This window comes from Camelus dromedarius, chromosome 8 (genome assembly GCF_036321535.1).
Source record: "Camelus dromedarius isolate mCamDro1 chromosome 8, mCamDro1.pat, whole genome shotgun sequence".
Classification (NCBI taxonomy): Eukaryota; Metazoa; Chordata; class Mammalia; order Artiodactyla; family Camelidae; genus Camelus; species Camelus dromedarius.
This window is the reverse complement of record NC_087443.1, coordinates 60282558-60306984: the sequence shown is the minus strand read 5'-3', so window position 1 is coordinate 60306984 and position 24427 is coordinate 60282558. Positions and strand designations below refer to the sequence as shown.

Here is a 24427-nt window from a genome sequence, read left to right as displayed (position 1 = left end):
GATGTTCCCACCCGCCTAAGGGAAAGCGTTGGAGTGTTAGAGAGGTAGTCCAGGGCCCTGCAGAAGGCCCAGGGCTGGAGACTTTAAGGACATGGAAGAGTTGTCAGCGTGCATCACCTCACAGCTCAGCAGCAAGCGATACTCTGTCGTTTGAAGATTCCCAGACCTGCACAAGAGACCAGGGCTCAGGTCCTCATGATGCTTCACTCCAGCAGCGCGGCCAGGGAGCGTCGTGGCGGCTGGGTTCTGCGGCGGAGCCGGGGGTCGGAACAGCGCTCCGGTCCCTGGCCGGGCGTGAGCCTGTTGGGCGGCGCCAGGGAGGCGGGGGCGGAGAGGGCGCGCGCCTAGGCGGCTGCGGCAGTTGCGCGCTGGGGTTGCTGCCGAGCGGTGAGGCTGGTGAGTGTGGCGGGACCTGGGGGCGGGAGGGAAGGAGCGGGAAGGCGAGGGAGGAAGGGAGGGTGCGCGGCCGAGCGCGCGACCTGGGCTTGGGGACTTTGCCCCTCACCCGGCCTCTGCGCCCCTCAGGCCCCTCTCGGTCCGAACGCCCGCCTGCGCGCCGGCGACCCCCGCACCAGCGTCTCCGCAGGCCCCCAGCCCCAGGTCGCCCCCTCCTCGGAGTAGCCCCTTCCTCCGCGCGGCGGCTACGCTCCCAGCCCCACGTCACGCTCGCGCCATTGTTTCCCGGTCGTCGGCTCCCTGGGACCCGCCTGACCCTCGGAGCGCGGCCCTTGGCCTTCGCAGCCAGCCTCGCCGCGTTCCGGCCGGTTGCCCTCACGCTCCCGGCTTTTCTCTCACACTGGTGGCAGCCCCCATCCCGCCTCTGGCAGGCACCCCTTTAGTCAGTTCTTCTTTTTTCCGGCCGACGCCGGGCTCCTCCCGTCCACACCTTAAGCCTGCCTTTCCGCCTTTATGGGCTTCCCGCCCCCTGCGTGTTCCCGGTGGACCCCGACGAACTCGCGGGCAGCTGTGGTAGGATGCGAGGTTGATGGTGTTGTAGCAAGAACCGCAGGAAATTGCCAACTGATTGCCTGCATGCCAGTTGTGTCGTTTGCAGCACTTCCTGGAAGGCTTACATCGAATTGCAAGGCGCCGCAAAAAAAAAACAAAAAAACCCAAAAAAAACCGTGCTGGCCATTTTCCAATGGCTCCCAAGTCAGGGGCCAACTGTCCAGTGGCAGTCTATTTTTCTCCCTTTCCTGGGGATCCCTGAAGCTGGCGAGAGCCGAGGTTGATTGCAGATCTGAGGCCTAAACCATTAGTTGTCAGCGTGACGTATAAAGGGGTTTGACTCCGGTAGGCCCCAGTTTTTACAGGCAGTGGGTAGAGCTGGGTGTAAGATGCAGTTTCCCTTGCTGTCAGCTTTGGGCTGTTATTTTGAGGATGCATTGTAAGTGCGGCGCTCTGCAGTGACTAGTCACCATTATAGGTTTGTGTCTGTGTGTGTACGCGCGTGTGCGTGTCCGGGTGCGGAGAGGTTCTTGGTTGAACTAGACTTGTCTCACAATGTCTATACACTGTTCCTTTTGCCTCTTAAGGCAGCGGATGCAAACTCTGCTAACTGTAATGTGAAACTGTGCCGTTTACTGTGGAAACTTAATGTTATTGAGATCTTTTTAGATATTTACCACGACATTTTTCAACAATGGTTAGAACTTACCCAGATAGACATCCAGGTCGGAAGAGATTAAACTCAAGTAGGCACAGCTAGTTAGCAATTAAAAGCAGAACTCCACATGCTGGGCTGATGCAAACGCACACAGACTTTATTTCTGAAATGCATTTCTACTGCAATATAAGCCACTGCATTTCAGTAGTATAGATTGCTGCATTACTCTCATCAACCCAGAATTTAGACTTAAGAATTTAATGATCAAGTAATCTGTAAAGTAAGAAGGCAGAAAGAGATGTTCTGCAAGGGGTCATTCAGTTCTAAGATTTGATTCCATCGTATGAAAATTTACAATCAGCTACAAGTTTCCAAAAGTTTATAATTGTAGGAAGATTTACTACTTGCAGATACTTACGGTATCTGCAAGCCTTCCGAATATCAGGTATATTTTCCTAAAGAAAGTCAAATTACAGTGGAATGTTAGAAGGAATGTTCATCTGTCTCTAGGCTATTTCTGCTGTTTAATGGGGGATAGAAAGGAGCACACAAAACGTGTTTTGTTTTGTTTTTTAAAGTACACCTTTTTATTGCTTATCTCTTTTACCAGAAGGCTTAAATTCAATAGTAAAAAAAAAAAAAAGGAACCAACTTTATCGTGTAATTTAATTTAATTTATTTTTTTTGTCTCTGACATGCCTTTATTGCGGAGGAGTACACAGGAGATAATGGCGGCCTATCATTTATGATTATGCTCTTTTCGAGTTCTTACGTAAATATAACTTTTATGTGGTAATAATTGCTGTGTACGTATTTAAAATTTTGAACTTACCCGTATTACCCATATTTCGGGGATGCCCATGTATCTAGAGAATGCATCTACTTTTCATATGTCGAGGCTCTGTAACATGTTTTTATGCCCAGTAGTCAACAATGCCTGGCATACAGGCTCTCAGTAGTTTTTTGTTGAGTGAATGTAGTATTTTGAGCTTCTTAGACAACATCTCCAAACACAAAATGTTAACTATCACAGGGCATATGTTAAATGACATGTAAGCAGTCAATACAAAGATATGTGATTCAGGAGACGGCACCACTTATGTTTAAGGGCCTGAGTTCAAAAGTTTTGAGTCTGAGACCTGACTTGCCACTCACCGTCCATGCAGCCTTGGAGAACTCAGCCTTAGAGAGCCTCACTCAGTTTCTCTCACCATGAAAAAGGGAAAAATAGAACAAATTTCACAGAGTTGTGTGGGCAGAATGGGATAATTCCATTGAAGCAATACTGGCACACATTTAATTCTGTATAAATATAAGCTATCTTTTTGGTTCACAGTGGAGAGATTACGGTAGGTTGGTGCTATCAGGGAAAGTCTTATAGAGGAGGTGACTTGAGTGAGAGTATGGAGAAGATACAAAAGTGGATATATTAAGAGTTTAGTGAGTAGATTGTTCTCACTGAAAGGGTTTGGTAGAGTGATAGAGACAAAGCTGGAGAGAGAAATTCTGGGAAATTCTGGTAAGCTCTTTACAAGATATGCTGCATGCATAGAGCAGAATTAAGAGCCCTTTTTTATGAGTAGCTGATGTTCGTTTTGTTTGCTTTTTAGGTTCAGGCCTGAAAAGTTATTAATTTTAAGGAAATTGGTACCAAATTGTTATGCAGTGTTTAGGTCCTTGTCATTTGGCACAGTACATCTTATATGACTTTTAACCATTTGAAATTTGATTGTGTTGTATGATTTGTTACCAAAGTTTGCACTGGCTGTTTTTTCTTTCCTTTTTTTGTGGAAAACAACTTTAGCAGCAAACAAACAAACAAAAACAGCAAAATTGCCAGCAGAGCAGCAAAGCTGCTCCCTTATTCGGCAGAATACACAGAGGAACAAATTTGATTTGGAGAGTCTTGAACTATTTGTTCCTACCTTTTGTGTGTTTCTTTTGGTTGGGTAGCATTAACAATAGTGTGAGGTAGAAACATCTGGTATGTTGCTTGGAAAGGGAAGACTGAAGTCTGGTGCCTGAAGTTTAATGGCTAAAAATAAATATGTAAAAAATACAATATACAACATACGTATCAGTAAGTTTGTTGAATACAGTAAGTCCTATCCCGTATGCGGGTGCAGAACAGGGGGGAAGAACGTGGGGGTGACTGTAGGGCGCCATTTTACCCACTGGACTTGAGCATCCGGGGATTTTGGTATCTGCGAGGGCAGTGGGGTGGTGGTCCCAGGACCAACCCCGGCGGATACCGAGGGACCGCTGCTGTATCCGTACGTTTCCGTCTAAAATGGCCAGTAATGTTTTTGTTTTTAACAGTCCTTGGTTCAGTTTAATGGGATTTCTTTAATGTTTTAGTTTAAATTTATTTAAAAACATGAAATGTTTCAAGCACACAGAAAATACAGTAATGGTCACCTTAGTTATAGACAATAATATTTACTTTTGTGGGTTTTCTTTTTCTTTTTTTTTCCATTTCCTAGTTGTGTAGTGCCTTTCTCTTTTCACTACGTTATATTTTTCAAAGAGATAAAATTACAGATACAGTTGAGACCTATATAAATCCTTGCTGGTCCTATTCCCCTCTCTTGCCCTCTCATGAATTCAGTAGTTATTATATACTGTAGTAAAAATATAATGGGAATGATAATCCATATAAGTGCATATACTCTTGTTTAATGTATTATGCACATGATTCTGCAACTTGTCTTTTTATTCAACATCGTTTTTATTTTTTAAGATATGATGGTTTTATGATAAAGCATCGATTAAAGAAGCTCATAGGAAGATTTTTGGGGGAGTACATTTAACTTCTTGTCTTGCCTGTGTTTCTAAATCTATCCCAAAATAGGGGCTATTTTTTTAAATCGAGGTAACATATATTTATAACATGATACAAGTTTCACGGGTACAACATAACATTTCTACTTCTGTATACCCTCTGCTCACCATCAATAGTTTGGTTTCCACCCATCACCATACAGTTGATCCTCTTTACCCATTTTGCCCTCACCCCACCACTCCCCTTCTGGTCACTACTACTCTGTTTTCTCTGCAGTTTTATTTGGTTTGGTTTGTTCATTTATTTATTGTCTGCTTTTTATCATCCACAGATGAGTGAAATCATATTGTTTTTGTCTTTCTTTGACTTATTTCCCTTATCTTAATATTCTTAACGTCCATCCATGTTGTTGCAGATGGCAGGATTTCATCTTTTTTATTGCTTAGTAATATTCCATTGTGTGTATGTCTACACCCCCCCCCATGTACACACATCTTTTTATCTGTTGAGAGGGCACTTAGGTTGTTTCCATTCTTGGCTATTGTAAATAATGCTGGGATGAACATAGGGTTGCATGTGTCTTTTTTTAGATGAGTGTTTTAATGTTATTTGGATAAATATCCAGAATTGGGATAGTTGGATCATATGATAGTTCTGTTCTTAATTTTTTGAGGAATGTCTGTGCTCTCTTTCATAGTGGGTCTAATTTATATTCCCACCAACAGTGTATGAGGGTTCCCTTCTCTCCACATCCTCACCAACATTTGTTATTTCTGTTTTTTTGTTGTTGTTGTTGTTTTTTAAGTAATAGCCATTTTGTCAGGTGAGAGGTGATATCTCATTGTGATTTTGATTTGCATTTCCCTTTTAAGTAGTGATGCTTACCATTATTTTTATATGTATCCATGTTAGATATATCTTTAGTTCATTTATTTTAATTGGTCTGTACTGTTGATTTATATGAATAAACCAGTTTGTTTATGAATGTTTAGGTGTTTCTGACTTTTTTGCTCTTTCTGACTTTTTTACAATCAACAGTGCTGTAATAAACATTTTTGTCATCTTGTTTATATTTGTGAGAGAGAATTCTAAGCCTAGGGAATTCTTAGGTTGTAGGCTATGAGATTCTTTACCTTTATTAGATAAATCTGAATTATTTTCCAAAATACTAAATACAAAGTACCCATCAGCAGGTTGTGAGAGTCCCCATTTTGCCATATCCTTAACAACATTGATATTGTCAGACTTTTAAATTTTAAAATCAAATTAAATTTCATTTTAATTTGCTTTTCCATTTATTGTAAGGATTACTCTGTTTACATCCATTTATTGTAAGGTTTTCTTTTCTGTAAATTGCTATTTATATCCTTCATTCTTTTTTCCTGTTGGCTTATTTGCTTTTCCGTCATTAGTTTGTAGCTTTCTTTATCTCTGTACTAATTCTCTCTTAGTTTTGCTATTGCAAATATTTTTTCAGTGTTTGGTTTCTCTTTACTTTTTGCTGTGCATAAATTTTACATTTTTATTCCAACTTTTTATTTGAAAAATTTCAGTCCTACAGAAAAGTGCATTGATAGTTCGATGAAAAACACTTACATCTTCATCTGGATTCACCAATAGTTAACATTTTGCCACATTTACTTTTTTATTTCATATATACATGTTTTTCTTCAACTATTTAAAAGTAAGTTGCAGACATCATGACACTTCACCTATCAAAAGATACTTGAATGTTCTAATAACAAGGATGTCCTACAAAACTGCAGTAGTCATCACATTTAATATGAATGTAACATTATTATCTAATATACAATACATATTAAACAAATTTCTCACTTGTCCCAATAATGATGTATATAGCTATTCTCCAACCCTACACCTTGTCCAGTATCTAGTTAAAGATTATGAATTACATTTAGTTGCCTTGTCTCTTTAGTTACTTTTAATCCATAGCAGGTCCCCAGATTTTTGTTTGTTTTCATAACATTGATAAATTTGAAGAGTCCAGGTCAGTTGTTTTGTCAAATGTCCTTCAGTTTGGACTTGTCCGACCATTTCCTTGTGTTTAAATTCAGACTAAATGTTTTTTGGTAGGAATAAGATTTAAATTTTAGCATAGTCAAATTTGCCTCTTTTCGTTTGTAGTTTGTGTTAAGTGGTTTTGCTTTTTTTTTTTCTAAAAGTTATGTGGTTTTGCTTTTTTTTTCATATATTTAGTTTATAGATACTGTTTATATTTCCTGCTTAGTCCGCCTTTAATATAGTGTTCAGTTATTATTTTTGTCACACTTTTTTTTTCTACCATCGTATTTGTCATAAAATTACTTGGACAGCTTTTGTTATGTTCTAAATTTGGGCCAGAATATCAAAGAAGGTGAAAATTTTGGGTTATCTGAACAAGCTAAACGTGTAGAGGTTGAAACAGCTCAGGAATTCTGTATCAAAACTGTAAAAGTTTTAAGGTAATTTGTAAGAATTTAACTGGTATCATGCTGTGAATAAGACCAAAATGTAACTTAAGAGAATAAACATTGGAATCTTTCACAAATTTGAAATCGCTAAATGCCATATTTTTAGCCTTGAATTGTTTACTTTTGCAGTAGGTTTGATGAGATAATCCTATGTGGAACTAAAAGAAACCTATAGATAGTATATTAGGATACATAGATTGATATGAGAAAGGCGTGTGAAATTGTGTAGCCTTTGGCACTTAATGGCATTCTGAAGTTTTGACTGTAAAAGTAGAAACCTATTACAACGTTCCTCCAAACACAGAGTACTGCATTGTGCAGAGGCCACTGCGTTGTGTAGAGGCCACAAGTATTAAACACTGTGGGCTCTAATATTATAAATAGTAATTTATTAGCACTGTGTCAGCCCCTGTTCTTAGCACTTTGCATTTATTAATGCATTAAATACTTGTTCCAATTGTGGCCATTTTGGAGTAGAAGAAATTGAAGTGATTGTATAATTTGCTCAGTCATACACCTAATTCATTTTGGAACCAGGTTTTGAACTTTGTGTGGCTCCCAAATCTGCACTCTTCAGTACAAGTATAATTCTGTGACCTTGGTCAGATTATTTAAATTCTCTATGCTGTTTTCTTCTTCGTATAATGAAGATAACAGTACCTGTTTCATATGATTGTTGTGAGAAGTCAAGTAGATAAAATGTGTATAGAGCTTAGAATAATACATGAAAGAAGAGTGAGCTCTCAATAACTGTTAGCTATTATGTTAGCATTATTAAGACACTGACTTACTCATATCTCTGAATTTTTACCAAGTAGGAAGACTAAACCATGAATATGAATTTTTATACAAAAAATTAGAAATATCATGGTGATTATTTCTGCCTACCTGATTTTTATCTCTTTATTATTTTGGAAGAGAAAGGTAACAGCTAAAACAAAGTTGAATGGTGAGCCAGGAGCTTATTGATAAGAGAATGAGTTCTTTTTGAAATAAAGCAGAACTTTCTACCTGCCTTTTAATAGAATATTCAAGAATTATTACTAAAGGTGCAAAGTATTATATATTGGCTGAATGTAAAAATTGTTCGGCTCTGTTACCTTTATGCTTTTGAAATACCTTAGAGGGAGTGTATAGCTAAAGTGGTAGAGTACATGCTGAGATCCTGGGTTCAATCCCCAGTACCTCATCTCAAAATAAATAAGCCTAATTACCTCCCTCTCCACCAAAATAAAATAATTAAATAATATGATAAATGAAAGACTTTTTAATTATAAGACCTAGTTAATTATAGCAATGTTTTGAAGAAATATAAGTCATACAGTGTTTCTCCCCTTATTCACAGTTTCAGTTACCTGTAGTCAACCATGGTCTGAAAATATTAAATGGAAGATTCCAGAAATAAACAATTGATAAGTTTTAGATTGTGTGCCATTCTGAGTAGCGTTATGAAATCTTACAATGTCCTGCCTGGGACCTCCAGCCATTGGCATCGTCATGTCTCAGTGATCCTGGATCTCCCAAAGCAGATTATGCTCCCTCTGACATATCTTCAGGTCAGTAGTAGCCTAGCACTACGTCACAGTGCCTACGTCATTCACCTTACTTCATCGCAGTATGCAGGCATTTTGCCATCTCACGTGGTCAGAAAAAGAAGGGTAAATGTAGTAGAGTAAGATGTTTTGAGAGAGAGAGACCGCATTCACATAACTACTCTTACAGTGTGTTGTAATTGTTTTATTATTAGTTATTGTTGTTAAGCTCGTATGTGCCTAATTTATAAATTAAACTGTATCAAAGGTATGTATGTAAAAGAAAAAAATAGTATATATAATAGTATATATAGGGTTCAGTACTACTTGCAGTTTCAGGCATCTACTGGGGGTCTTGGAATGTATTCCCCTGGGATGAGGGGGACCTCTTTACTACATATTATCAAGCCCAATTATTTAAAATGTTTTCTTTACATGCTCTCTTGTTCCTTTGTGTCAATAACCGTGTTATTTTTGAAGATCTGGTATTACTCAAAACATTGAGTTGGAAGCGCCTTGCAGATGTAGAACAAATACAGCATTCTGTGTGATATGGCAGAGGTAATGGAATTCTAGGAGTAGCAGCAGCAAAATGTTCAGGAGAATGTAATAAAATTCATGTCTTTTTTGTATATTTTTGGAACTTGAGGAACATATGAGATAAATTCATATTTTCCAGTTACAGTTTCAGACTAGAGAGTAGAGCATTCTGTTGCTTGAAGAAGAAAAACAAACTGTCCAGGCAACAGGTACTACATTTCTTATCTGACAAGATCTCTTCTCGGTTTTGTTATTTTCATTCAGAGAACAAGGAACCTTTTGTTCCGAGGCCTGGTGTTGAAAGCGCAAAATATTACATTAATCAGGCCAAGAATCTTTTGCGTTTCTGAACCAAGAGTAAGATTCCATGAAGATTTATTTAGAGCCGTAAAGGAAACTAGTGCAATAATATTCTTGCATTTTCAGGCTTACAGAAAAATTAGCTTCGGAAAAACAAAGAGCTCCAAGTGTAGAGGTTTAGGAGTTTATTTCTGCCTGTATGTGTCAAGACTGCTGTTCAGGGAACGGGGGATACAGCAGCGAACAAAACAAGTCTCACCCTTATGGAACTTACATTTTAGAGAAAAGGACTTGACAGTATGAAAACTGTCAAATAGTTTATGTCTGGAAGTGTAAATGTGCAAAAAAGAAAAATAAGGCAGGGTAAGAGGATAGGATAGCAAGTGTTAAGTGTGGATAGGTAAGTGTAATTTTATTAGTTGGAATTTGTTAGCCATCTGTATCTCTTGGTGTGCAAACTATGAATGTTGGCCTTTTACACAAAATTGATAGTACAACTTGGGGCAAATGATATGAAGAACTCTGAATGAAAATAAATGAACAAAAAGCTATTCCTCATGAATAATTTAAAAGATAAAAGTTAATGAAACATTTAACACAATTTACACATAACACACTTTTAAGGAGTTTTATATTTTGGGAAAATTGATATTCCTTCATCTTAAAATATTTTATTTATTATTACCTTCCACATATTACTTTTATGATTAGAAGGAACAAAGGTTACAAAAATACTTGTAAAGCTATATTTATTTCAAAGTGCTGTTCTTTGAGTTGGGGTGACACTGTTAACGTAAATCACAGTGTCTATAGTTTTCAACACTATTATTAGATGAATTAATCTAAATTTGTATTTGACTTCCCTTGTTTTCCAGGGAATGTATTTGTAAGTAGGTTGGTTTGTGGTCTTGTTACAGGCGGTACACTTGACCGCAACATAACAATCTAACCAGCTAACTTACCACTATGCTTTTTTGGTTTTACTTGATCATCTGTCAAGGATTAGGGTTATCAGGGGCTGTGTGTAAAATGTGCTTACTTAATATGATACCAGGCATACAGATGGACGATACAGCTTTATGTTTTCTTTTTCCCTAAAGTAAACTAGTTTAATATGTGTAATATGCAGTTAAAGTTGTATTTATGAAAATAAATTTCAGGCTGGTGAGAAAATTTGAAGAAACCATTCAGAATTATCATTTCCATTCAAGTTTCAGAGCAGTGTTCATTAGAATGAGAATGGTTGATTACAAAACTTATGAATTCCTAGTTTTGTATTTCAAACACAAAATAAATTTCAATGAAGTTTAGTAAAACAGTGTGTTCATACTTACAGTTATAGTTACCCTGTTACCTATATTGACACACTTACTCCATTGAAAAATGAATATTTGGTTCAAACTGCCATGTGTATTAAACACTTTGCCTAATAGACCTGAGCTGCATACTCTGTTTAAGTGCTACTCATTTCTTTCCAAGTGAGCTACTGATTTGACCTGAAACAGACATTTAAAATGGCCTTGCTACCTAGGCTGCAGGTTGCTCACCAGGCTTATCCTGCAGCTTCAGTTACTCTTTACTTCCTGTTTTCAGCCGTTGCCTGGAGCTGTTGGGGCAGCTGGTTTCCCTTTCTTTGGGGGAGGGTGATGTTAGTGGTGAAGGGAATTATGCATGATTTGCCTATGAAATATTTTTAACATGTGAAACTAAAGTATTTTAGATGCTTAAGGGTTCATTTGGTGCTCTTCAGATACAACTACTTTGCAGGCTGGATATTTTATATTGAAACAAAGAACTGTTTCAATATAAACTGTACTATTAATGTTTGAAAGGAATTAAAATTAGAGCATTTTACTCAGTATTAGTCACTGCTGAACCTTACTGAAAAAACTGCTCTTAAGCTGGACACTGTAAATAGGTGACAAATGAAATGTTTACCTACTTACTGGGAACACTATCTGTTTCTCTCTCTCTCTCTCTTTTTTTTTTTTTTTTTTTTTTTTGCCAGATTATAACCATCTATAATTTTATTGTCACTATGAAAAATAGTTAAGCATTAGATAGACTTACTCTGTGGATAGAGTCCAAAAGTCTCATAGTAATACTAAGGTGTGTTGAATAAGATCATAGGAAAACTGTCAAATAAGGAACTTTTTGAAGATAATGACTTAAGAAAATGTCACCTCACTCCTTTACCTCACATAACTATATAGAGTTCGTGGCAGATTTTATTTGATATTAGTGGTAATATAGTTACTTAATCATTTATATTTACATTTTTAGTTGAATAAAGTTTTGTGTTACCTTTGCTGAGCCTCTGTTAACTTGAATTTTTAAAATAAAATGTATTTTGTTTAATCCATGTGTGATCCAAGAAAGTGCTTTGAAGTTTTCCTACAGCTTCTAGAAAGTAATTTTAAAAAATTAAAATATGTAGGGGAAATCTTTTCTTACTCTAATTACTACCTCTAAGTTGTAAGGAAAGAGGGAAAAAAGCCCAAGTTTTTAAAAACAGCTTTATTGAGGTATAAATACATCTAACACAGTGTACATATTTAGAAGGTATAGTCAGTTTTGCCATATACAACTGTGAAACAGTCACCTTAATCAGGGTAATGAACCTCCTCCCCTCGCCGCCCTAGTTTCCTTGGGCCCTTCCCCGCCTCGCTCCTCCATTTTAGACAACCACTGATCTGCTTTCTGTCACTGTAGATTAGTTGGCATTTTCTAGGACTTTATATAAATGGAATTATATAGTGTACATTTTTTTGGTCTGCTCTCACTCAGTCTAATTTTAAGATTTATTCATGTTGTATATCAATAGTTCATTCCTTTCTATTGCTTAATAAATTCTATTGTACTGATGTACCACAGTATGTATCCATTCACCTGTTCATAGGCATTTGGTATATTTTCAGTTTCTGGCTATTGCAGACAAAGTTGCTATGAATATTCATGTACAAGTCTTCATATGGATATATGCTTTCATTTCTCTTGAGTAATTACTTGGGAGTAGAAAGATTGGGACACAGAATAAATAAGCGTTTAACTTTTAAGGAAATAACAAAGTTTTCCTATTGTGTTTCTGCCATTTTTATATTCTCACCAGCAGTGTGCATTAGAGTTCTGGTTGCTCTATACCCTCACCAAATTTGGCGTGGTCAGTCTTTTTTTTTAACTTTTTATTTATTTTTTTTTCTGGGGGAGGTGAGGTCATTAGGTCTGTTTATTTATTATAAGTTTGTTTGTTTTTTTTAATGGAGGTACCGGGGATTGAACCCAGGATCTCATGCATACTAAGCATGTGCTCTACCCCTTGAGCTATACCCTCCCCTGGCATGGTCAGTCTTAATTTTAAACATTCTAATAGGCATGTAGTGGAATTTCATTATGGTTGTAATTTGCATTTCCCTGATGATAACTGATGCTGAGCATCATGTCATGTGCTTATTTGCCATCTATGTATCTTTCTGCTTTGTTTTTTGCCATCTATATATCTTTTCTGATGAAGCGTCTGTTCAAATATTTTGCCTATATTTTAATATTTGGATTGTTTGTCTTACTGCATTTTGAGAGCTCTTTATATGTTTTGTATACAAGTTCCTCTATCAAATGTGTGATTTGCAGGTATTTTCCCCTAGGCCATAGCTTATCTCTGCCTTTTCCCCCCAGAGAGAGAAAACATTTTAATGGAAAGACAATATGAAAATACAATTTTGTTTTGTCTTGTTTATAGTCCTGTGTTAGCCATGAAAAGGGACCTTTAATAAGTTGAGTATGCAAACAAGATTGAAGAGACAATATTTAAACTTCCTAAGAGAATAAAGTATTTTAAAATATTTTGCATCATTCATATATATGTAAACCATAATGTGCAAAACAGGTTAACATGGCTTGTAATGCTAACCTAGTAGTAAGTTGATTGTTCTGTTTTATATATCATCCCCTCACTTTACTGAGGTCTCTGAACAAATAATATCTTCTTATAGAGACATTCTAAGGTGTTCCTGTCTACAGTATGACCATTGTCATTCTTTATTTCTTCATCTTATTTATTTCACTTGTACCACATACTGCTTATCAGCACCTGACACAGTATTTTATATTTGGTTACTGTCTGACTCCTCCACTGAGATGTAAGCTCCACAAGGTTGAAAGTTTTTCTCTTTTGTTGTAGCTTGTCTTTTCTTTTCCTTAATGGTGTCTTTTGAAGAGCAAAAGTTTTAAACTTTGGTAGAATCTAATTTCAACTTTTTTTCTTTTAGCCATTGTGCTTTAGGTTTTGAAACTAGAAAATTTTGACTAACCACAGCTCACAAAGATTTTCTCTTATGTTTTCTTCTAGAAGTTTTATAGTCTTAGATTTTACATTTAGGTCAGTGGTTCATTTTGAATTAATTTTTGTATATGCTGAAAGATGCCTGATTGTACTGACTAGGATAGAACCTCCAGTACAATATTGAGTAGAAGTGGTGAGATCACTGATCTTAGGGGGAAAACATTCAGACTTTCACCTTTTTAGTTTAACGTTAGCTGTAAGTTTTTGGTAGGTGCACTCTACCACTAGTTTCTGTTGCAATGTCTTCAGGTTTGCTAATGTTTTCCTTAATGTCTAATCTGCTGTTGATCCTATCCAGCATATTATTCATCTCAGATATGATAGTTGTCATTTCTAGATGTTTGATTTGGGTTTTCTTTTTTAGTTTTTCGTGCCTGTACTTAACATTTTCAGCATTCTAGTTTTTTGAACATATGAAATATATTCAATTATAAATTATGTATTGAATGATGTATTATTTGAATTACATACTATATATTGAATTTTGTGCAGTTATAACTTTAGAGCTTTTGAGTATTAATTCCACCATCTACGTCATTTATGAGGTTTGCTTCAGTTGATTTTCTCCTCGTTAGGGATCATATTTTCCTGTTTCTTGGTTGCTAATTTTTTATTGGATGCCAGACATCATACATCTTACTTAGTTGGGTACTGGTTATTTTTCTTTTACTATGTATATTTTTCTTTCTTTCTTCCTTCCTTTCCTTTTTTTTTTTTTTTCTTTTTTTTTTTTTTTTGATATGGTTAAGTTACTTGGAAGCAGTTTTATGCTTTCAGGTCTTTCTTTTGACTGCTGGGCAGGACCAAAGCAATATTCAGTCTAGATAATTTTGCCTTACTGCAGACACAAAACCCTTCTAACTGCTCTACTTAATACTGTGTAAATTATCGTGTTTTCCATTCTGGCTAATTGGGGCAGCAACCATTCCCAGCCTGTGTGAGTTTCAGAGATTGTTCCCTCAAAACCCTTTGGCTGGTTCTTTTTCAGGCCTCTGCTGGTTTCCTCGCTCAGCCTCTTCTGTGCTAATCAACATGCAGATGAAAATTAGAGGTTTCACCTTCCACAGATCTTAATTTCCTAAAATAAAAAGAAATGCTTTTGTGAATACTGTTAGAGATTTTTAAAAGTTGAAATTCACTTAAGGCCTTAACAATAAATTTTATTTCCTTTGTTTTACTATGTGGACTATAAATATAAACTGCGGAACATGTGGAACTCAAGTTGAAGTCTTTCTTTAATGGCATGACTATTCTGATTTTCTTAATGCATTATAGAGTACAAATTCATTTTTGAGTCTTAAACTTATATAAGATATAGTCATGATCCTTCCTCCAGCCCCCATTTTCCCTCCAAAATCCTTGAAGTTCCATTGTAATTCTCTACTTTCAAATTTTCTCCCTTTTTTTGGTCCATAAAATAGTCTGGATTTGCTATATGATTTTTTTTAAAATTAAAAACTCTCATAGTATATGTAGATTCAGTTATAATTGTCTAGCAGATGACATCTCTGAAGTTAATTTTATATTTTAGTATGATTTTCACTGGAGTTTTTTTGCCAGTATTTTGGTTCTGTAAACAGTCTTTGGAAATCTTGATTACTTCAAAAACATTACAGATCTAAATATATATCCAAAACAATTGAAAACTGGTACTCAAGTAAATACATTGTTCAAATATGTTTATAGCAGCACTATGCACGGTAGCCAAAAGGTGGAAATAGTCCAAATGTCCATCAATGGATGAGTGGATAAACAAACCGGTACATACATACAGTAGAATATTTATTACTCAGCTGTAAAAAGGAAGGAAGTATCTGAAGCATAGTACGACATGGATTAAACTAGAAAACGTGTTAAATGAAAGAAGCCCATCACAGAAAGTCACATGTTACATGATTCTGTTTATATGAAATATCCAGAGTAGATAAACCCAAAGAGACAGAATTAGAATTGGTGGTTGCCAGGGGGCGGGGGAAATGGGGAGAAACTGCTTAATGAATAAGGGGTTTTACTTTGATTTTTTTTATTGAGTTATAGTCAGTTTATAATGTTGTGTCAATTTCCAGTGTAGAGCACAATTTTTCAGTTATACGTGAACATATATATATTCATTGTTGCATTCTTTTTCACTGTGAGCTACCACAAGATCTTGTGTATATTTCCCTGTGATACACAGTATAATCTTGTTTATTCTACATATGCCTGTCAGTATCTACAAATTTGAGGGGTTTTACTTTGAAGTGATGGAAGTATTTCAGAACTAGATAGAGGTAGTGGTTACACAATGTTACGAATGTACTAAATGCCATTGACTTATTTGTTTTAAAATGTTTACTATTCTTCTGTAAATTTTACCTCAAATTATTTAAAAAGCTACAACTATGGTTTATTTAAAAATTGACTTAATGTCATAAACAATGTTAACATTTTCAAAATTGGACAGAAGTTAGAATGTAGATGTTTGGTGGTGTTGGTATTTTAATAAAATGTTAAAAAACTTGACTCTAAAAGGTTATTTTTCATCTTTATTTAAAACTGTTTGCAGATGAAAACTTCAAAAATTGAAGTGAAACCTAGAACAGTGCCTATAGTTACTTTCAGTAAAGACACTTAGCTGCTCACCTTGTTTTAGTTGTTTAATGAGATGAAATGTTTTAGTTTTCTTCTTTAGTTTAATCTTTAACACCAGCTGAAAGATAATTTATCATAGAAATATATAAAAGCATGATATAATTAGAAATCAGACATTCATTACATACATTTGTATTAACATTGACTGAGCTTAGTATGTTTATTAGAATTAAAATGTTGCTTACTTAACATATTTTGGAATATATATTAACTGAAAATTGTATGTTTTTACAAGTCTATGGTCTCAGTCCCTTTCTTAGAATTTAGGATTAAGGTTAGTTATTATTAGCAGTCATGCTTAATTATTTGGAAGTGGTATGTATGATTTTTCTGGATAAAAATTACTATATGAAATTACTTTCCTGAATTTACATAGTTTAGAAGTATTGGTATAATTTTTCAATACTTCCATATTCAATATATTTAAATAGATAATTATATCAGGCAATTTGCAAACTAGAGTTTTACTAATTTAAAAAAAATCTGATATAAATATATAGATGCCAGCATTAATCTGTTAAATTACTTATTTTCTTTTCTAGAACTGAGCATACAATTAAAATAAAATGACAACCTCCTGGAGTGATCGGTTACAAAATGCAGCAGATGTGCCTGCTAACATGGATAAACATGCCCTGAAAAAGTATCGGCGAGAAGCCTATCATCGGTAAGTGTTTTGCCTGTTTAATCCTCAAAACAACTGTGTAAAGTGGGCACATATCTTCATTTTACAGGTGATAAAATTAATGTACAGAGCAGTTACATAATTTACTTTAGATCACATAGCTAGTTCAGGCTTCAAACCCCATTCCGAAGTCCAGACTTTTAATTGCTAGTTCCACACTCCTGCTGCTGCTTTTTAAAGAAGATACCTTAGTGCTTCTTATGTCTACTAATAAAAATCCTTAAGAGCAGAAAGTCTTCAGCTGCTTGAAAATTGTGCCTTAGTTATTAAGAATACAGTTCTAATTGCCATTTACCACAAACTGATTATAGTTTTTAAATAGATTTTTAGGATTGTGCCTACTGATTACTGTGTTAGATTGAATGTTGGTAACTCTGGGTATTAACAGTGTTTTCTCGTATTGATTTAAGACTTTAAAATTTTCTTGAAATCATTTTTCCATTAAAAGTTTTAATGTAAGTTTTTTCAATTTATTTGGTACTTTTAATGGATTCAATTAATTGGCTCCTTCTACCTAAATTTTAAGTAGCTGAGATGCTTGGAAATAGGTGCTGCATTTAGGAATCATTTGTTTTTAGACAAATCAGAAATTTCTATTTATAGGAAAGAAAGGTCTGGGCCCTGCTAGAACTCTCTCTGCTTCCATCCTGGGAAAGCCAGGAGTAAGTAGAAATGCTGATATACTGGTACTGCTAAAAAGTTGCATGGGAACTCCAGGAAGTCTACCACAACTCATAATTACTCATCTGTTTCTGGGATGGTTAAACTAGTTTATACAGATAAATTTTTATAAGCAAACAAAGAAAATTCTGATTCTATTTTTCTCTGTGTAAGAAAGCTAGGTCAGAAGTGAGTAACATTTTAGTGATTTAGTAAGCATGATATTTTGAAGAAAATAGTTACTTGATATTAAAATGTTTTGAAAGTTAATTATTGTATCAGTAGTTTTTAAAGTAGGTTGGTGATTTTTGCCTGATGGCAGGTTACTAGATAGCATTTTCCCCAATTTGTTATTGCTTATGTTATAAAAATAACATAAGAACAAATATTATTATAAATACTACTTGTACTATAGAATAATATTTTGGAAACTATTATATCAAGAGAGAGTTCAAGATGAAAAATTAAAAACTGACTTCTAAAAGCAAAAAGCCTTATATTTAAATCATTTAATTCATAATATATACAAACTTTTGTCACTTTTAGGTGAAAACCACACCTTGCTGCTAACCTCTGTCACATACTTAGAAGGATGCAAAGGATGAACTCTGAATCTCACAAATTGTGCTAATTTTTGTACTCTGAGTTTAAAACATGAGTACTGTCTTTTCTAAAATACAGATCTTTTATTCTGCTTTTTCTTTTTGCTTGTTATGTTCACTAGGAACACTTGTTACTTCTACATTTTCGATTCAGTTTGGTCAGTTTGGTTTTATGTTCTCTTACCATCCAGAACAATTTCAAGTGTTTGTTGAATGGGTTGAACAACAGATTCATACAGTGCAAACCATCCTTTCTCCTCAGTTTTCATTTAACACATATTTATATTTCACATAGTCCTGGAACTCAAATATATGACCTAAATTAAACACATGGGCTTACAACAAATCTTTAACTTGGCTAAGTGGAATCTCCAAACTGTCCCACTATAAATGGTATACCCATTTACCTTGTTTTTGGCCTTCATAGATTTTGTTTGGTCGTTTAGTGGTACAGATCTATCAGAGAAAGAAAAATAAGCCATATTTATATTGGTAGTATACTTCAAGGAACTGAAACATTTTTATTGAACATTTGTACATAATTTTAATAATCAAAGTCCAGAATGCATACAACTGATCGACTTTAAAAATGAAAATGTCTAAGTTAGATATATTGTATGATTATGATGTAGCAAACCTAGGAACATGGTGAGGATGACAAAATACAAGATTATAAAACTGTCTCTGCCATTAGTTCTAAGCAGTGGAAAAGGAGTAAACAATTAGAGTCGGAAGAGCTGGGTTCAGGTTTTGTGATACTGAGATCCTGGGGAGGCCAGTTAGCCACGTTGTGTGATGGTTTATCTTTAAAATGATGAGATTAACGCAGAAGATTTCTAAGATCTCTTCTTCCAATTTTAAAAATTCTGTGCTCAAGGGATATTTGTTGCTTGGAACTTAATAATTGCTAATCAGCAATTGCCTACTTGAGAGCTTAGGAGCCACACTACATGTTAGCGTTTTTAATCAACAATCCTCAAGTGAAAACAAGTTAAGTGTTTATGGGATAAACTCCCAATCACTGACCCAGCAGGTCATGATTTCAACCTTCATGGGAATTCTCTGGTGAATGTGTTTATATGAAGGAAACAAAGTATTTCATAACAAATTGATTCATTTCTATTAAGCAGAAAAATCTGCTGACTATGTAGCATTTCTAGATTTTAGGTTGCCGCTATTCCTTAAACTTTGGAAAAGTAAAAACGTATCAGGTTCCAATCAAGATATGGAGACTCAAAATCAGTGGGTACTAGTGATCCTCTGCAGTGTGTGAAACATGTTGCTAGATGTGAAATGGGAATTAAAATGTAAAACAAGAATTTTTATGCTTATCTGTATAAATAAAACATATAGCATAGGCATTTGGAGGAGATGAAATATATAGAGGTGTTTTATACTTTTCTGTACAATTATTTGCATAGTCTTTATGTTCATAAAGTATACGTTTGGTTATAATGTAACATTTATCAGTGGAAATAAGGGCTAAAATTATGCAATGCAGAGAGATCATCTAAGGAAACATAAAGTGTCCTAATTGTACCTGGTATATCACAGCCTGAGCACACTCTGATTCATTTGGAATGGTATTTCCTGGAAGATTTTAGACGGGCTGGACTCCTTACATTCTTCATATAGTAGAGTGTCGTCTGAAATAATTGAAACAAAAGAAAAAGCGTCTTAAGGTTTTGAATTTTTAGATCATTTAAAACTTTTTTCCCCTTTTTTCTATTGTGATAAAGTACACATGATATAAAATTTGCCATCTTAACTGTTTTCAAGTATACAGTTCAGTGATATTAAATACATTTACATTGTTGTGCAGTCATCACCACTATCCACCCCATAATTCTTTTCATCTTGAAAAATTGAAACCTTATACCTGTTGAGCAATAACTCCATTCTCCTCTCACCCCAGCCCTTGGCAACCAGTCACCATTATCTTTGTCTTGATGATTTTGACTACTCTAAATACCTCATTTAAATGGAATCATACAGTGTTTGTCTTTTTGTGAATGGCTTATTTCACTTAGCATGATGTCTTCAAGGTTCATCCATGTTGTAGCATATTGCAGAATTTCCTCCTAATATTAAAAAATAGGTTTTTGATTTCTTGCAGGTGTTTGTGTTAATTAAATTTTTAAATAGAAACCATTTAGAGGAAACTTATTTTAGTTTCCTAGTTAAGGCAGTTTGTAGAGTATTCTGTTTCCAAGGCTTTTTATAAAAGACATTTATTGGAGTTGATAATTTATTATTGGTTAAGTTAGGCAGACTATGTTAATCATTTATGATAACTTTACATTTTATATGATACTTTAGAATTCCCTTTTAGAAGCTAAATATTTTTAATTAAATAATATCTAACTTCCAGCTTTTTTTTTTTTTTTGGCTTAATATTAGGCTTCTAAATTTCAACATGGTCATGTGTCATTATTAAGAAACTGGGCTTCAGAATGTATGATTTGTCTTCTATTTCCTTGTTATGGTTGTTGAGTCTCCTAGGTGGGGCTAATTATCAGGCCAAACCCTTCATTGGAATATGTTTAGCTATATGTTCAGAAGATAGGCTGAGCTGCTCAGATGTTATCGTGCCTTGAAGGAAGCAGTTTAGACGATTACCTCTGGAATAGTACCTTGTTTATCACCTAGAATCTGATAGTGATGAACACAGATCAGAATTTATATCTACCAGATCCAGGAATGGAGCAGTTAGAATTTTCATCTCCTCTCCCCATTGACAGTGCTCAGGATGCTGAAGTCAGGTATTTGCTTTTATCCTTTTAAAGTTTCAATGATTGTAGTATGAAGAATTTTTGTATTTTCTTTATGAACACAGCTTATGAATTCATTAGTGGTTTTTATCATGTTGAACTGAAATTTGATAAGTAATTGGGATTGTGAATTTTTGGTTATCCAATCTTTATTTTTAATTTAATTGTTTATTTTATTTATCTTTAAAATTTTGTTTGGGGAGGGTAATTAGGTTCATTTATTTGTATATTTTTTTAGTGGAGGTACTGGGGATTGAACTCAGGACCTCGTATATGGTAGGCATGCACTCTTGCCACTGAACTGTACCCCCCCTCCTTGGTTATCCAGTCTTTTTCCTTATTTTGAAAGACATTGCAATCACTTTGTCTTTAAAGTTTTTTGTATATTTATCTGAATTTTTTAATTGAAATTTTGGCCCTCAAAGTTATACCAGTGTTTATTTAAATCTGTTGAATAATAATTTACTCTCTAATCAAAATAAATTTATTATATATGTTTGAGTAGAAACTTTTGTGTATATATAGAACATTATTTTGTAGTACCTGTAGCTTGTCACTCTAGTAGAATTAGAAATGTTTTCGATTTTTTTAACCTCAAATTAAAAGAGGTATCAGGTTTTATGCAGACAAAGACTACAGGTTGATAAATTTTAATTTGTTCGTCACTTAGCCACTATGGATAGGTCAAAACATTTGATCAGTGGAATACTATTCAGCAATGAAAAGAAATGAACTATTGACACACATAGCTTTGATATGTCTCAAGAAAATTATGCTGTTAATAAAGCCATCTCAAAAGGTTACATACTGTATGATTCCATATCTGTAACATTTTTCAGATGACAAAATTATGGAAATTGAGAACAGAGAGAGTAGTGGTTGCCAGGGTTTAGGGATTGGCATAAGTGGAGGGAGGGAGGTGTAGCTATAAAGCAGTAGCACAAAGAATCCTTGTGTTCGAACTGTTTTGTATCTTGACTCTAGTGGTGATTACAGGGATCTACACACACACAAATGAGTGCATATAAAACTGGTAAAATCTAAATAAGGTTGGCAAATTGTATCAGTGTCAGTTTCCTGGTTGTGATATTGTACTGTATGTATGTAAGATGTTCACATTGAGGGAAACTGGATGAAGAGTACAGGGGATCTTTCTGCATTATTTCTTACTACTGTATGTGAATCTACAATTTATCAACATAGTAAGTTTAATTTTAAAAATTCTCTCAGTGCCATACCTTTTCTTAACATCATAGGTGTTGTGTGTTCCAGTTACAAATGCTCTTTATAATATGTAGTTAAACTACTTGATGGAATACAAATTCTCTGAACTTTATTCTTCAAAAAAAGATACTGGATCCCAAAACATTCTCAGTTTGTCTCCCTGCCACCATTCCCCTGTGCTTCTTCCCAAAAGAACGTACCTAAAAGTAAAATAAAAAAGGAAAGTGGTGGTGGTGGCAGCAAGAAAGAGAAAGAATAAAAGATAGCACATATTTGATTTAATGAAATTCTATAATAAGAAACTTAGGTTTAAATGTTATTCATATTTAGATAGTATAGTTCACGTTCAAGGATTCTTTTGGGTACGGCTTCTTTTATTAAGTGTAGTGTCTGAGAGAGAGATTCATCCATATTTTTGTGTATATCAGTAATTTGTTCTTTTATATTACTCTGTGACATTCCATCGCATCAGCATACCATAGTTCATTTATTCATTTTCTGATGATGGACCTTTGAGCTATTTTCACTTTTTAGCTATTAAGCATAAAGTGCTACAGACTGAGAAAATATTTGTAAGTCACACATCTGATAAAGGGCTTGTATCCAGAATATATAAACAACTTTTAAAATTCAACAATATGAAAACCCAATGAAGAAATGGGCAGAAGACTGCCCATGTCACTACAGAAAATATATGGATGGCATAAAAGCACATTTGTAACATTGGGCATTAGGGAAGTACAAATTAAAACCACATTGTATATACTAATTACTAAAGTAATGTGACTAAAGTAAAAAATACTGGCAATACCAAGTGTTGTCAAAATTAGGAGCAATTGGAGCAATGAGGAGTAATTCTCATACATTGCTGGTAGTAAGGCAAAATGCTACAGCTGCCCTGCAATACAGGTAGTTTCTTATAAAATTAAAGATGCTTAGCCGATGATCCAGAGATCTTACTCTTGGATATTTGCCCTAGACACATGAAAACTTATCCTGACATGAAAAGCTATGCATGAATAATGTTTATAGTGTGTCTATCTATAATTGCCTCAAACAAGAGACACCCCAAATATCCTTCAATGGGTGAATACATAAATAAAATGTAGTACATCCTTACAATGAAATATAACTTGGGAAAAAGGAAAAAACTGTTGATAAGATGCAGCAGCTTGGATGACTTTCAAAGACAGAATGCTGAGTCAAAGAAGCCAATCTCAAAAGAGGTTTCATACTGTATAAGTCTATTTCTCTAGCATTCTGAAAGGCAAAACTGTAGTGATGGAGAACTGATCAGTGGGTTCTAGAAGTTGTCAGAAGAGGGCAACTGTGACTATAAAAGGATAGCAGGGGGGTTTTGGGGAGTGATGGAACCATTTTGATTCCAGATTGTGGTGGTTATTATGAAAATCTAAAAATGTATTAAAATTCATAGACATGTACACCCCAAAAGTTTAATTTTACTATATTTTAATTTTGAAAAAGTAAGAATAAACTGCTGCTATAAACATTCTTGAATATGTCCTTTGATGGATGTATGCACTTATTTCTTTTGGTTTCTACCAAGGAGTAGAATTGCTGGGCCATAGGGTAAAGCATATGTTTAGTTTTAGTAGATACAGCAAAAATAATTTTCTTAAGTAGTTGCTCTGAGTTACTTTTATGTGCAATGTATGAAAGCAACACAACCAACACTTTAATATTAATCTCTTGAATAGAATTTTTAACTTAAAAGTCATTTTGGTGGCTATGTGGTGGTGTCTCATTTGGTTTTAATTTGTGATTTTCTGGTGAATAATTAGGTTGAACACCTCTTCATATATTAACTAGCCATTTGGATATCCTCTTTTGTGACTTGCCTGTTCAAGTCATTTGTTCATTGGGTTGTCTCTTCCTTTTGATTTGACTTTATATGTGTTCTTTAAAAAACTGCTTTATTGAGATACAATTCATATAACATAAAACCGTAATATACAATTCACTAGGTTTTAGTATATTGAGAGTTGTGGAACCATCACCATTATTTAATTCCAGAACATTTTCATCACCCCAAAAAGAAACCCCGTACCTATTAGTAGTTACTCCCCATTCCCTTCTCTCCCCAACTGGTGACAGCCACTAATCTACTTTCTGTCTTTATGGACTTGCTTATTCTGGACATCTTATATAAATAGAATAATAAAATATGTGACTTTTTTTGTCTGACTCTTTCACTTAATGTTTTTGGGATTTATCCATATTGTAGCATGAGTCAGTACTTAATTACTTTAATAGCTGAATAATA

At 34.9% G+C, this 24427-nt stretch overlaps 1 protein-coding gene across 1 annotated transcript in view; it reads left to right on the top strand.

The window, feature by feature from the left end:
• The first annotated feature begins 316 nt into the window (after positions 1-316).
• NT5C2 (5'-nucleotidase, cytosolic II) overlaps positions 317-24427 on the top strand; it is a 78852-nt gene continuing 54741 nt past the window's right edge. Inside the window, exons 1-2 of the mRNA XM_031461672.2 lie at positions 317-396; positions 16744-16868. Coding sequence (XP_031317532.1) covers positions 16768-16868 — 101 coding nt within the window. The 5' untranslated portion in view covers positions 317-396; positions 16744-16767. The remainder of the gene's footprint in view (positions 397-16743; positions 16869-24427) is intronic.